Source organism: Drechmeria coniospora, chromosome 02 (assembly GCF_001625195.1).
Source record: "Drechmeria coniospora strain ARSEF 6962 chromosome 02, whole genome shotgun sequence".
Lineage (NCBI taxonomy): Eukaryota > Fungi > Ascomycota > Sordariomycetes > Hypocreales > Ophiocordycipitaceae > Drechmeria > Drechmeria coniospora.
In genome coordinates this window covers 6,823,275-6,837,521 of record NC_054390.1, presented here as the reverse complement: position 1 = coordinate 6,837,521, position 14,247 = coordinate 6,823,275, and the positions used below count along the sequence as shown (strand labels likewise).

Below are 14,247 nucleotides of genomic sequence, written 5' to 3'. Positions count from 1 at the left end.
TGATGCATCGAGTCTTAATCTGCCAGCACTTTCAGCCGCATATGGTTACTCGGTTTGGCCTGCTTGTTGGATTTCAAATGGTTGCAGCCACGTCAGTCATTCAAAGTCGGCGTGCGGGTCTGCGTACGAGTATGAATCTGGTGGTGCCGATGCGGTGGAGATGCAGGCAATAGAATTCCCCTGGTCAGTTTTGGCGGCTGCTGGACAGGTTGGGCGCCGCCGTGCAAGCCGAGCGGCTCTGCAGGGTGCAGCTGATACGTTGATCAAGAATTCGGTGCGCGAAAGCAGAAGAATCATTCACGCGGAAGCCACACCATTTCTTACAGAGTCCTTTTCGACATCTTCAACCCTCATACTACGTAAGAAGTGGCACAGATTCGCAGTCTGGAACGTCTTCATCTGAAGACTTTCTTCCTGCCGTCAGCTGGTCTCCTATCTTGACTTGTTGGCAGCTGCGAGGTCACTTTCATAACCTGGATTTACAATGCGAATGGTCAGAGTCAGTGTTGATAAGGTATTGATTAACGTCAGAACTACGCATTAATGTGTCGATCCTTCGCAACGCACACGCTTTGCGTTTGCGGTATTGAGATTCAACAGCATCGTGCCTCCTCTCGACTTGTTCCTGAGCAGAGAGAACCTGCATTGGTTGATGGGGTAGACCCAAGTCGCCTTCAAGTCCTGAGATTAAAAAAAACCCATCTTCCATGTGTCATCATGGCTAAAAGTGACATCATGTCCAAATCCTGCAAGGGGTATAACTAGGGGTATAGGGGTGCAAGGGTATATTCTAATGCAGGCCTGGTCAGTGTCACGAGTAGGCCAACCATCCGTGCCACGGATTCGTCAGCCGCTCCGCCGCAGACGCGGTGACGTACGGCGAGTCGTTGAGCTTCTTTTGGAAAATCGCAAACTTTTTCGACGGCGCCTTCAGCTCAAAGAGGATATCCAGCTCCAAATATGACAGCCCCCTGGTCTCCGGCAGCCGAAAGTAGCACCACACCAGACACAAAGCGGATGTTGCCGCGTATACAAAACAAGCTTTGCCACTCCAACTCCAACCTTTCGGGTTGAGCATGAGGGGAAGCAGAATGTTGTTGGCGATGGTCACCAGGTTGTATGCTACCCTGGCCAGGGCCACCGTCTGGACCCGGAGCCGAGTGGCAGGCACCTCGGCGATGAGGACGTAGCAGACGGGACCAATGGTCAAGTTGTACAGCAATGTTGTTGCCACAATTAGGCCACCCAGAGCCCAGTTGGCACCGGGCTTTCCACTCGTGAGCACCCAAGTGATGCCGCCGGCTGTCAATAGTACGGTGGATGAGCTCAACCCTATGAGGTAGAGCATTCGTCGGCCGACGTAAGGGATAAGGGCCCAGCAGAGCATTCCTCCGCCGAGGGCGACGCCATACATGGCAGTCGAGAAGGTGAATGACTTCAACGGGCTGAAGCCGGTCTGCTCGAAGAAGTAGGGCGCGTAGCTGGTCAGGGCGGCCCCGGAAAGGGCCTGGCACACCCAAGCCATGCATGCTATTTCCGTCCTTCGCCGATTCACGCCCTTGAAGAGATCGGCATAGGTAGAGCGGCCGTAGTTGAGATTCCGCTCGACCGTGTTCGTGTGCTGCATGACGGCCACCGCATTGTCGATGTCGAGGCTGTCCTGGCTGGACAGGCGACAGAGCGCACGCCGGGCATCGTCCGGCTTGTCGTGGCGAATGAACCACCCTGTATTTCTCCCTTGATTATTATCATGTATGACAAACAATCATGATATTTGGTGGGGGCAGGCTCACATGGACTGTCGGGGGCAAAAACAATGCCAACCAGGAGAGGGACGGCCCATGCCCACTGCAGGGCAAACGGAAGCCGATAAGACCATTCCGATTCATGCGGTGCGAACCCCCGAAGGATGCCGGTGCCTATGAGCTGCCCAAGGAGCCAGCAAGTGTTGATGTTGCTCAGGAGAAAGGCCCGCAGGAGCGAGGGCACAATCTCGGCCGCGTACGTCGCCGCAAGCGTTTGTATGATGCCCCAGGAGACTCCTGCGAGTATGCTGTCAGAAGTAGGTGGGCCATGCGGCAGAATATCATGCCCTTCTTCGATGCGTACCGGACATTACCTGGGCGACGAGAATGGCGGCTAGGTTCGTCGCTACAAAAGCAGGGATAACAGCAACACAGATCCAGGCAAGGGCGGCTAGCATCATTTTCCGGTAGCCCGTTACGTTTGTAACGTATCCGTAAGCCAGCAAACCGGTAATTTCGGAGGCAATGGCAGCATTTTGGAGGCCCATCTGCCACGTGGGTGAAATTGAAAAGTCGAGAGATGTATTCGGCGTCGGCGTCGGCTCACCGAACCTCCTGTTGAAAGTTGGCAAAGCAAACAATCCAGTGATGAGAAGCTTATCGAACGCTTCCATAACGACGGTGAGGAATATTAACATGGACCAAGCGATAGCTTTGGGATATCGGCGTAGGCAGGTCAACAACGTCATCTCTTTCTCCGTCACCATGCCCTTTACGGCTTTCTTCCTGGTCTCATCTGAGCACCCGGACCAAATAGAGTCCTCCATGGCATGAAATCTCGTGACGAATGACTGTTGACTGATGGTACCTTGCAGAGATGACGTCGGGCCTGCGCCGGATATTCCTGGAGGGATATTTGGCCGAGCTCCCGCTCCAGCTTTCGCCCTAACCAATGGGATATCGTCACTATTTTCGTGCATTTGGCAATGGCAGTTCGATTCAGGAAATTTTCTGGGCCGGTGGAAGTGCCGATGATCGCCTTTTAGGCGATATGTCACGTGTAACACAGGATGAAATACAATAGCATTCCATTGCCCTTGCTTGACATATGGTAGTGAACCGTAACAGTTTTTGGGTTTCCTTCCTGGAAAGATCGTGAGACGGTCGGTGTGATATGGAGGAGTTCCCGGGTACAAAGTAGCCTCGCCAACGAACGAGCGGATCTGGAACAACCAAGATCTGAAACGGCCAAAGCACGGTCGGTTCGTGCTTTTGAACCGCTGATGACTTCCTCTTTCAAGACCGACTTTCTGCCGCCATGAGATATGGACGATAGTGCTAGTTTATCCCTCCCTTTTCAACTTGCCTCATGCTCCTGGTTTAGTGTTCAGTTTTTGATTCAATAGAACGAACTCCAATTTCTAGCTGGCAAGATAAAGTGATGAAACCTAGGGTTGGTCCCTGCTCACCCTGGAGATTTATGTGGGAGCCAACATGGACCAGATACGTTTCATGACATGGCTGGTAAAGGATCGAAAGTTTCCTCTTCGAGGCCTGTGAGATCCATGAACGCTTGTCGTCTCCTGACCAACCCTAACGGTGCCTTGTGAGCTGGCCTGCTAACGGCAGAGATCCGACATTTGTCTGACGAGCCTGGGTGCCCTGGGCCATCCGCCTTTGATGAAGTTTCTGGCCATTTCCAGGTGATTTTCATCGCATCCAAGGTCAAGACGAGAGGGAGGAGTCATTGGAATGGTGACTGATACCACTGACTGGCCGCAGTGTTCCGGAGTACGGCACACATCGTTTGCGTGTTGTTTCTCCACGTTTCATGTTGCAAGCCCGGCAACGATCGAAAGCACCAGCCGTCATGAATGATTCTTCCCCAAATCTCCTGTTAGGGGGGCATGTTCTCATGCAACCAAACATGTTTGCACTCGCGCGCTTTCCATGCCCGCTGCTCCATGGCCAAGAAAGCGAAGGGGTCCCTTGCTTGCCAAGGTAAGGAGTCCGATTTTGCGCCGCAGCAAAGGTAGACGGTGATATTCTACCAGGAAATGAATCAGATGTTTGCGATTTGCAGTTTTCTAGGGTTGCTCTGCTGTTTGTGGCGCCTTCTTCGGCTGCGACACCAAAAACTGTCCGTTTTGTTTTTGAGAAATTCTACGGTACTAGAACAAAAGACATGATGCACCAACTTGAGGCAGCTCTGTTCCATTCATCAAGCACGATCAAGCACAAAGGTCGAGTGGCAGATGAGCACCACAGGTCTAAGACATAACCGGAAAAAAGCCGATGCCGTCGTGGCCGTCCATAAATCATCAGGAATCATGATTACCCTAGCCCACCCAGCATCCTACATGACGAACAGCAGATTGGTGTCTGCACAGTTAGTCCAGGTCTGTTACGACGCATGGTCGGAGGAGGGGGGGCTCACCCAGAGGATGACTGCATGACAACTGCGGCTTCTGCGTGTATTTCGTGGCCAGCACATCGCGGATGCTGTTGAGCAGCTCAACGTAGCTCTGCTGGGGGTTCTGCTTGAGGGCGGTGATAAAGGCCCACGACATCGCACCAGTCGCTTGCGAGGCGATGGTGGCGTCGGCGCTGAGCATTTGTTAGCAGGCGGCGAAGAGAGGGTTGCAGGAGAGAATTGGGCGAGGTACCTCGTCTGGTCATCCTTGCTGCCGGACCACATGACGACATCTGCCGGTGATGTTCTCGTGTCCTTGGTCTTGTTGTAGGCGTCGTCTCCCTTGTACGCCGTCTTGGCAAAGCTGAAGATGGAACTCGCCACGCCGCCGAGGTCGCCTCTGGCGTAGGACCCGATAGCGCTCAGAAGCCCTTGGCCGGCCTCCTTGGCCAGGTTCGGCTCCTTCAGGACGCCCTTTGTGGAGTAGACGTATGGCAGATCCATGACGGTGGCGGAGTGGCACGAGTCGAAAATGGCCGTCAGGCGGACACCAGCCTTGAGGGGCTTGACGACGCGGAAGTGAATCTCGTCGTCGACAATGTGACCGTTCTGGCGAAAGTCGACCGGGTAGATGACCTCGTCGTAGCCGTCGTCTTCGTCACCGTCCAGATCTTGGGTCTGTCCGCCGTGGCCTGGGGGGGAGGGGAGAGGAGGGGGGTCAGCGTACACACGGTCACAGGTGCGGAGGTGGGGAGAGGGGGGAGGTACCAGAGTAGTGCAAGAAAAGGGCGTCGTTGGGTTGAGCATCCTTCACCAGCCAGGCCATGGCACGGATGATGTTGGCCTTTGTCGGTTGCATCACGGGATTCTGGGCGTCGTCGGTGAGAATGACCATGTCCTCGCGCTTGTAGTTGTGCTTCTCGCACAGGAAATTGGAGACGTTGTGGACGTCGTTGATGCAGCCGCGCAGCTCGCCCTCCTGGCGAAAGTAGTTGATGCCGATGAGAAGAGCCTTGCGCTTGCCGGTGCAGTTGGAGTACTGAAAGGTGTAGCCCTGGGGGGCGCCGTGGCCGAACTGCTGGGCGCCCGAGGGGGGAGGCGGCCCGACCCTGTTCTGATTGCCGTATCCTCCGCCTTGGTTTGGATAGCCGTAAGCGTCGGTGCCGGACGGAGGCGGGTGAGAGGGAGGCGGGTGTTGGTTCTGGCCGTACGCACCTCCGGAGCCCCAAGAGGGGCGAGCACCGGGAGGGGGGCCGTTGTACTGGTTTCCCTGGGGATAGTTGCCCTGGGGAGGGCCGTAGTTTTGCGCATTCTGAGGAGGTCCGTAGCCCGGGTTGCCGTAGCCCGGGGGAGGCGGGCCCGGGGGACCTGTTGGGGGCGCACCGTAGTTGCCATAGCCGTAGCCGGGGCCGGGGCCGCCGTTGGAGAAGCCCGCATTGCCAGAAGGGTGGTTGGCGGAGCCGTAATGGCCCTGGCCGGGGAATCCAGACATGGCGATGCAGATGTGAGCGACGGCTTCGGATGGAGCGGGAGGCGTTGAACGGGTAGGCGGACGAGAGGAGGATTGGGGTAGCAGAAAACCCGAAGAAGGCGGGTGGTGTGATGCCGAGGTGATGTCGGTGATGTTGTGGTGATGCGATGCGGTGTATGAGGCAGAAAGACATACGAAGCGGTCACCCCGCCTCGAGACGCGCCAGGCTCCAGCGCTAGGCTGGTTCAAGCTTAGACAGTTTCGTCACCGTTGGAGGCACGCAGGTACAAGGGCCAGCACTGTACGGAGTACTGTATCACTTACTTACTTGCCGTACGCCCAAGTACGGTAAATGCACAGTACTGTATGGAGTACACCCGCGGTATGCAGTAAGGGGAGCAAGAACTGCGGGTATGAATACGGAGCACCAGTAATACTGCGTACAAAAGTAAGTTTGCTCCTTTGTACAGTGAAAGCATGCAAGTATTACGGGATAATACAAAGGTGATGTGCCGTACAGAGTACTTACTTGCTTGCACGTACAGTAAGTACTTACCGTACTGCTACGGAGCATGCGTACTGTACGGAGTACTCAATTAACTTAGGTACTGTACATGTACGGAGTACTTGCACAAAATAAATCATTACGCCACCTACCTAGTTGTGCTTAGCTCTTCTTGTCTGCCAAGCACCAGCGGCCCGGACAAAAGCAATGGCGGGCGCCCTGCCGCGATGCACTTGTTTCTGCTCTGACACGGGTGCGTTTGACTTGGTCGCAGCGAGGCACCTGCTTATGGGTGCATCGGTCAACAGGAAGACTGACCCTTGGCTCTCGGTCTCTTGGCTTCCTGGCCGCACGCTGTTGGCTCGCTGCGCGATGTCGGGGAGCGGGGTTGGGTCGCAATACGAAGTAATTACTGCCCTAATCGAACGCACTTACGCGTACAGTGTACACGTACTCCTGCGTGTGCAGTAAACGTATAAGAATACAATATGTATCTAAAGATGTAGAACTTGCAACGGTCGGGGCGGGACGCACCATGGGATTGGCTGCCTCGTCCTTGTTCTCTGCTCCTCGATATATGACTTGCATTCACTTATAGTACTATGTACTGTAAGTGGTGAGCACTTACGCGTACTCTTATATCCCTCTTTCTCTCCTTCCCCCCAGAAAGTCGAACTCACCATCAGTTCCTTCCTTCCTCGTGAATGGTTTGCAAGCACGGAAGAAACAGTTCGTAAATCGCTTCATCGACAGCGCCTACCATCGTCCCCGTCGTCGTTTTCTCCCACCCCCCCCCTCTCATTTTCTCATCCACCTCTCATCGACAATGTCCATGTTTAGCAACGTCGTGAGCCGGCTCGGGAGCCTGGGCCTCGACAAGAACAAGGACCAAGGTTTGCATGCTGCCATTCACGTTAGTTCTGAGCCAGTGTTGACGTGAATGCAGCTCGTGATTCTCAGCCTAGCTACCAGCCCAACTACAAGCCCACCAACGAAGCGAGCTTCCAGTCGAACTACCAGCAGCCCAGCAACCAAGCAAGCCACCAGGCAGGCTACCAGCAGTCAGGCTACCAGCAATCTGGGTACCAGCAGACAGGTAGTCAGCAGTCTGGTTTCCAGCAGCCAGGATACCAGCAGTCTGGCCACCAGACATCTGGGTTCCAGCAGCCAAGTCCCCAACAGCCAGATAACCAACAGTACCATCAGCCAAGTGCCCAGCAGTCGGGATACCACCAGTCTGATTACCAGCAATCCGGGTATCAGCAGCCAAGTGCCCAGCAGACAGGATACCAAAATCCAAGTTCTCAGCAGCAAGGTAACCAGCAGTCTGGGTACCAGCAGTCAGAAAATAAACAGTCAGATTACCGGCAGCCAGGTATCCAGCAATCTGGGTACCAGCAATCGGGGCATCAGCAGCCAAGTTTCCAGCAGCCAGCATACCAACAAGCTGGTTACCAGCAGACAGAAAACAAGCAGTCAGATTACCAGCAGCCAGGCAACCAGCAATCGGGGTACCAGCAATCGGGGTACCAGCAGCCAAATTCCCAGCAGTCTGGTCACCAGCAGACAGAAAATAAGCAGTCGGATTACCAGCAGCCAGGTAACCAGCAGTCTGGGCACCAGCAATCAGGGTACCAGCAATCTGGGTACCAGCAATCTGGGTACCAGCAATCTGGCTATCAGCAGCCAAGTTCCCAGCAGCCAGCATACCAACAATCTGGTTACCAGCAGACAGAAAATAAGCATTCAGATTACCAGCAGCTAGGTAACCAGCAATCGGGGTACCAGCAGCCAAGTTCTCAGCAGTCTGGTCACCAGCAGACAGAAAATAAGCAGTCAGACTACCAGCAGCCAGGTAACCAGCAGCCAGGATACCAGCAGCCAGGATACCAGCAGCCAGGATACCAGCAGTCTGGGCAGCATCAATCTGGCTATCAGCAGCAATCTGGCTATCAGCAGCCAAGTTCCCAACAGCCAGGATACCAGCAGTCTGGTCACCAGCAGACAGAAAATAAGCAGTCAGATTACCAGCAGTCTGGGCACCAGCAATCTGGCTATCAGCAGCCAAGTTCCCAACAACCGGGATACCAGCAGTCTGGATTCCAGCAGACAGAAAATAAGCAGTCGGATTACCAGCAGCCAAGCCATCTACAAAGTGATCAACGAAGCAACCAAGAAAGCTCGCAGACAGAGCATCCTCAATCGGCGCAGCCTCCCCAGCCGTCGTACAACCCCCCATCGGACAAGCCACGGATTCCTCAGGGTTGGACGCCGCTGTTTGATCAGGGCCATCAACGGTGGTACTACGTCGAGCAGGCCACCGGTCGCACTCAGTGGGAGCCCCCTGTGCACCAAGAGAGTCGGGGTGAGCCGCCAGCCTACGGGGCCCATTCCTCCACCGACCCCAATGCCGGACATGCCTCGGGCCCACCTCCTGGATATGGGTCCGGTCCGGCGGCGGGATCCGGCGGCGAAGAGCATAAAACCTCGAGCGGAGATTCCAAGAAAGGTGGTGGTGCCGGCGGTATTCTTCTGGGGGCCGCTGGTGGTCTCGCCGCGGGTGCCGCGGGTGCCGCCCTCATCCACCACGTCCGTCACAGCGGCCATGACAGCGACAGCGACAGTGATCGCGAGACTCGGCGGAGCGAGTACGTGTCTCAGCAGCCCCAGTATCAGCAGTACCAGCAGCACCAGCAGCACCAGCAGCCCAACGCTCCCCCCGCTGTTCTGCCCCCCACCGACGACGATGGCAGCTCGGTCTCGTCTAGCGACCGCGAAGACGTCCAAGATGCCCGCGAGCGCTACGAGGAGGCCCTTGCAAACGCCGAGGATTCGGACGCCGGCAGCAGCGAGGCCGAGGAGCTCGAGGAGGCGCGGCAGGAGTACTATGAGGAATACGAGGATACGTATGAAGATGATGACGATTAGCCCCAGCCACCCCCCCCCCCCCCCCCTCAAGAGCCACCTGCCGTCGCGTTTGCCTCCTCGCCCTTGGGTCGCGCGCACGCACATGTATCTGTCTGCTCTGAATTGTGGTTATTGTACATTTGAACTCAATAAACAGCCCTTCCTGTGCTGCTCTGATTGTTCATCACCACTCACTGCCGGTGTGCTTCACCATGTCGTCCGCCAACGCACCTTGTCATCCAGATTTCCATCAGAACGTCATCGTCAGCCAAGGCTCCTAAGGCCATCATGCGGCTTGTGCTAACGTTTCCCTAGCAATGATGTCGCTTGGCCTGGTCACGCCTACGCGTTCTAAATTTTCTAGCAACGCATCAACCCATTCACTCCCGCCTCATGAAACGCTGATACATGCCGTGCGTCGCTCACATTCACCCAAACTGATCAATTGACGGCAATTAAGGTGGCTTTAAGCTCTGCTCCGGCCAAAACACCTGCCACTGTCTTTTCACATCGTTTCAAATGCTCGGCCACATTCATCGCCTGCTTTCTTGCAGACCGCTGCATTGCTCTCGACCCCGTATGTCCCCGGCATAGTCACCCACGATGATGGTACCGGACGAGCTTGCTGCGTGTGCTGAATTCAAAAAGATGGTTGGGGGCGAGAAGTGCATGCCTTCTTCTGTCTAGCCAAGACTCGAACTGATGACTGGCAGGTTCTCGACCTCCAATTCGGCCGCCATGAGCGCTCATAAAGTCGAAACGATGAAGAGCATGAGCAGCTTCAACGATGAACTGATACCCGAAGGCAGCACCCTCCAGTCGCTGAAAGACTGCCGCATGGCCATTGCCCGCACTATTTTCGGCGAGCTGGGCGACGATGTGAACATTCTAGCTCCGTTCAACGTCACTTGGGGCTGCAACGTCTCCATCGGCGATCGGACCTATGTCAATCGCGAGTGAGTACGCGGCGACGGGTCAAGACCTTCCAAATAATCACACAAGCCTATAGGGTCCAAATATGCGATGATGCCCCAGTGAGCATTGGCTCGGATGTCTACATCGGGCCGGGCGTCTGCATCACGACCGCAACCCACTCGGTCGATTGGCAGGCAAGGAAACGTGACCATGGCACGTCCATGGCGAGGCCGATCCGCATCGGGGATAACTGTTGGGTTGGCGCCCGTGCGACGATCCTGCCGGGTGTCACCATTGGGAGGCGCTCCGTCGTCGCCGCGGGCGCCGTCGTCGCGAGAGACGTCGAACCAGAGGTGGTCGTTGGAGGTGTCCCTGCCAGGATCATGCGTTCTCAAGCGACGGCCGCTCGACCCAACAGTTGTGACTGGACGCGCTCGACGCTCGTCATTGCTGCCCTCGCTTTCCTCGTGTCTTTTTTCCTCGCCTCCGAAAACCTGATGTGACGAAACAGAAATCGTCCGATGTGGTTGGGCGGCGCTGCGGCATGCATTGATCCAACATTGCACCATCACTGCCGTCGGGGTAGTTGTGCCACCCTGCCTGTCGAGATACAGAAAAGTACAATATATTAGGGATAAATGTCATGTCCTATGTATCCTCGACATGTCTCATAGCCTAGAAATGAATAAATACTTGCGATTGTGTTCCCTGGATCTCTTCGTAGTAGCACACCGACATGAAGTTGCCCACCACCCCCTTCATCGTTCCACTGGTCGGCTCTCTCCAGCTCCATCTCATGTGCTCCTCTACCTTGTCTAGATCTTCCGAGAAGTCTTCCTCCCTTTCTTGGCAAATCTTACCTCCTTGGCCTCGGCATTCGAACCATTGGCCGCCGGCTTGCCGAGACCGACGGGGCAGTTAGTCGGCCGCTTCGCCTGGGTCAAGTTTGTATCCTGAAGGAGCGTATCGACGGCGGCAAAGTATACGTCTATCGAGGGAAGTACCTGGGCACAACGATCTTCGTTCATGGCCCGGATCGTCGCAGAGATCTGCTGGGGAGACATGACGGAGCCGCCGGTGGACAGTCTCTTGAGGCCGTCGACAATGAACTGGAAGGTACCCTGGATTTCGAGGACGTCATTTGCATCAACGACGGCCTTGTCGGGGGTGGCGCTCGAGATGAACTGCCGATCGAGTATAGCCTTATGGGTAAGCTCGTCATTCTCGGCCGCGAGCGCCGTCGCCGCTTCGGACTCGATCTGGGACGGGCTGAAGGACTCGGCCATGGAGAGGAAGCGGGATACGACGACGGTGTCGGCTCGCCACTGGTTCCGGGCCCCGGCCATGGCCGTGTCGGAGGGTGGCGGGGCTTGGGCCGCTTGAGCGCCGGGGAGCAGACCGCGGAAGGGGTTCAGGTTCCCGAGAAGGTTGAGGAAGTTCATCTGTCCCACGGCAACATTGGCGAGGGAGGCCATGATGGCAATCGAGGCGGATGCACGCATGATGACGGCACGATTTAGTCGAGTTGTTTCGTTTTAGTGTGGATTTATATCGTCTGGAGTTGGCGTTTTTTCTTTCGACTGTGTTGGATGTCGGCACGGGATGAAGGTCAAGATAGTTCAACTGATAGCATGAGGAAGTTTACAATATGTACAGCGGTGTGCAGGAATGCGTATATATGTTCGCCTTCCAACTCTATCAACCATGATTGTTTTCTCGATGAATCGTCCGCATCATCGTGCGTGCGCACCCTGCACCACGGGGCTCGACGGCGTTCATCGTCTCAGGTAGTAGTACGAGTAGGTCTGTGTGTTTCCATCTCAGGAGGCAAGACCAGCACAGCAGTAACTACACGAGAGTAACGTGCGGCGAAATAAGGTTTGTTTCCAGACTTGTCGGCTATACTTGGTCCCCAATCCAATTTCCACTCGCCGCTTGGTCGTTCTTTTTCACTTCGATCCAGGATCTTGACGCCTGGACCGGCCATCACCGGCGATTTGTTATCACTCCTTGTGCTTCCAGCTAGCGAGCGATGAGATTACGGAGCGCCCATGGGACCGCGGAAAAGAGATCTCAGGGTACTCCGTACTTGTCAAGCACAGGACAACAAAGTAATGCTGGACTGCATGCACGTGTAAGTAAGTCCAGTACTTACTGTACATGTACAACTGCAGCATAACGATTTGTTATCACTCCTTGTGCTTCCAGCTAGCGAGCTATGAGATTACGGAGCGCCCATGGGACGGCGGAAATGAGGTGTCAGGGTACTCCGTACTTGTCAAGTACTTACAGCAAAGTAAGTAATAATAGGTAATACTGGACTGCACATGTAAGTACTGTGCATGTACAACTGCATCATAACACCATTTGTTCCCAAGTTCCATCAGTGCGCCTTGGCATATCCGCCCGGTGCTGGGATTCCTTCTTGGAACAGCTGACGACTAATAATGATGAATAACAAGTACTAGGCACTTGGCTTAGGAGCTGGTGGAGCCCATTGTCCCGACGGAGTCGTTCCGCACGCAGTCCAAATGATAATACTATCTGCTACTATTAAGGAAAAATTAAGGTTGAATACTAAGTTGTTACAGGCACAGTCAGCACGCCTCCCGTGCGTCCCAAGCATCCACGATGCCGTCCACCATGATGCTTTCGACTCCGTCCCTCCGTCGTCCGCTTGCGGCGAAGAACCGAGGTAAACAACACAGGCGTTTCAAGCTCGTCACCAGCCGTCAGAAGGTGTCCAAAGCACATTTATGGCCTTGTCTTGCGCGGTATGGTCATCAAAAATGGCGGATATACCATATGGATTTTGTTCAGCCTCACCGTCCTACTCTCCCCATTAGTTTACTTTCTCCACGAGGTCAACGCTACAGATCTCCACATCCGTCAGGGCGCCTTCTGATGCCTCACCTCTCATGGGAGAATGCGCCCGAGCGGCCGGTGCGAACTGGAGGGGCTCGATGCAATATCGTGCAGCTGTATTAGTAGAAGTGAATCGTACGCTTCGATGTGTCAGACCTTTACGTAACAAAGTACTGGTACGTTTTTTTTTCTGAAATACAGTACTCCGTACATCAAGTAATTATCAATACACCGATACAACACTTGTACATGTACTAAAGTAAGTACTTGCCAATAATACGTGTAACTCCGGAGTACCCAGAATACTTGCTGAGTACTTGTAGACTCGGGTATTGTCTTCACTCAAATAGGTGTACGTGACACCAAGTGGAAAATTCAGGAGGGAGAATCAGGTTGATTGGGAATTGGTTCAAAATGAAAACGTGACTCATTCATGATCAATACACTTACTGTACTTACTTACTTGTAATAATACATGTACCCAGTATACGGTGCGTGATTCTACTGGTCAATACGGAGTACGGCACATAACCGTTCGTTGGAAGGGGCCGGTTCCCTCTCCACTTTCTCCTATGTTTACTGCATACCTACGGAGTAAGTACACTTACAGTAAGTATGCTCTGTCTAAGTACTCCGTAGTAGGTGCAAATAGGTACATGTACAAGTAATACGTACTTGCACGGAGCGCAGTGATAAACTAGCACTTAACCGTACTTATGCGTATAGTATTACTTGCAAGTACGGAGTACATGTACGTACAGTATATCACTTGTTGCAACCGGCTCCAAGAGAACGGTTCGATGGGTCACTCGCACCGCGTGACTTGAGCTATTATCGTCAGATGGGTCGAAACGGCCAATTCGTTGTCCGTACAAAACTGTAAGTAGTGTAGCAGGCTGGGTGTCCAAAGTGCCCGCTTACACAGGGGCCTAGGAAGACGCCATCGCGTAACCAGCCGGGCTTTAACCCCGTTACCAGCAATTTGGCGCGAATATATGTGTCCCTAGGTGATAAGTATAGGAACACAAGTATAGAGGTGGTGTGGGGTGCAACTGCAGAATATGGTACTCGCGCGGAGTACTCCGTACGGAGTACAATAATACAGTTACTACTACGAGTACTTAGACTCGCTTGTACATACTGTACTACTTGCATGCTTAGCAGTTCTTGTTCTACTTATTTTGTATAATAATAATTACTGTACTGGCACAACTACCAAGTACTGTACATGTAAATGCTCGCAGATAAGCACACCTACAGCGACACCTACGGAGTACTTACAAGTATTACAGCACGTGTACTTACGGAGTCCTCCGTACTACATTCACATGCACTGTCGTACAAGTACGTGCCTAAAACTAATCGTCTTACGCCGTACGTTATGGTATCTTAATCTTTTAGTGCAGCACGTAATAGTTCGGGTCTG

General features: G+C 54.1%; 5 protein-coding genes across 5 annotated transcripts; 2 read left to right on the top strand and 3 right to left on the bottom strand.

Annotated features, from left to right (window-relative positions):
* Positions 1 to 811: 811 nt before the first annotated feature.
* DCS_04994 (uncharacterized protein) lies at positions 812 to 2,572 on the bottom strand (the record flags this gene model as incomplete). The annotated part of the gene is made up of 3 exons (XM_040802300.1): positions 812 to 1,737; positions 1,794 to 2,042; positions 2,110 to 2,572. The coding sequence occupies 3 exons, from the start codon at positions 2,570 to 2,572 to the stop codon at positions 812 to 814; spliced, it is 1,638 nt and encodes a 545-aa protein (XP_040657333.1).
* Positions 2,573 to 4,101: 1,529 nt separating this feature from the next.
* DCS_04993 (metacaspase CasA) lies at positions 4,102 to 5,650 on the bottom strand (the record flags this gene model as incomplete). Its single annotated transcript, XM_040802299.1, has 4 exons — positions 4,102 to 4,127; positions 4,183 to 4,352; positions 4,412 to 4,850; positions 4,927 to 5,650. The coding sequence occupies 4 exons, from the start codon at positions 5,648 to 5,650 to the stop codon at positions 4,102 to 4,104; spliced, it is 1,359 nt and encodes a 452-aa protein (XP_040657332.1).
* A 1,316-nt stretch (positions 5,651 to 6,966) lies between these two features.
* DCS_04992 (uncharacterized protein) lies at positions 6,967 to 9,062 on the top strand (the record flags this gene model as incomplete). The annotated part of the gene is made up of 2 exons (XM_040802298.1): positions 6,967 to 7,047; positions 7,095 to 9,062. The coding sequence occupies 2 exons, from the start codon at positions 6,967 to 6,969 to the stop codon at positions 9,060 to 9,062; spliced, it is 2,049 nt and encodes a 682-aa protein (XP_040657331.1).
* Positions 9,063 to 9,644: 582 nt separating this feature from the next.
* On the top strand, positions 9,645 to 10,459 carry DCS_04991 (uncharacterized protein; the record flags this gene model as incomplete). The annotated part of the gene is made up of 3 exons (XM_040802297.1): positions 9,645 to 9,706; positions 9,755 to 9,997; positions 10,051 to 10,459. The coding sequence occupies 3 exons, from the start codon at positions 9,645 to 9,647 to the stop codon at positions 10,457 to 10,459; spliced, it is 714 nt and encodes a 237-aa protein (XP_040657330.1).
* Positions 10,460 to 10,771: 312 nt separating this feature from the next.
* Positions 10,772 to 11,458, bottom strand: DCS_04990 (uncharacterized protein; the record flags this gene model as incomplete). The annotated part of the gene is made up of 1 exon (XM_040802296.1): positions 10,772 to 11,458. The coding sequence occupies one exon, from the start codon at positions 11,456 to 11,458 to the stop codon at positions 10,772 to 10,774; it is 687 nt and encodes a 228-aa protein (XP_040657329.1).
* Between the last annotated feature and the right edge of the window lie 2,789 nt (positions 11,459 to 14,247).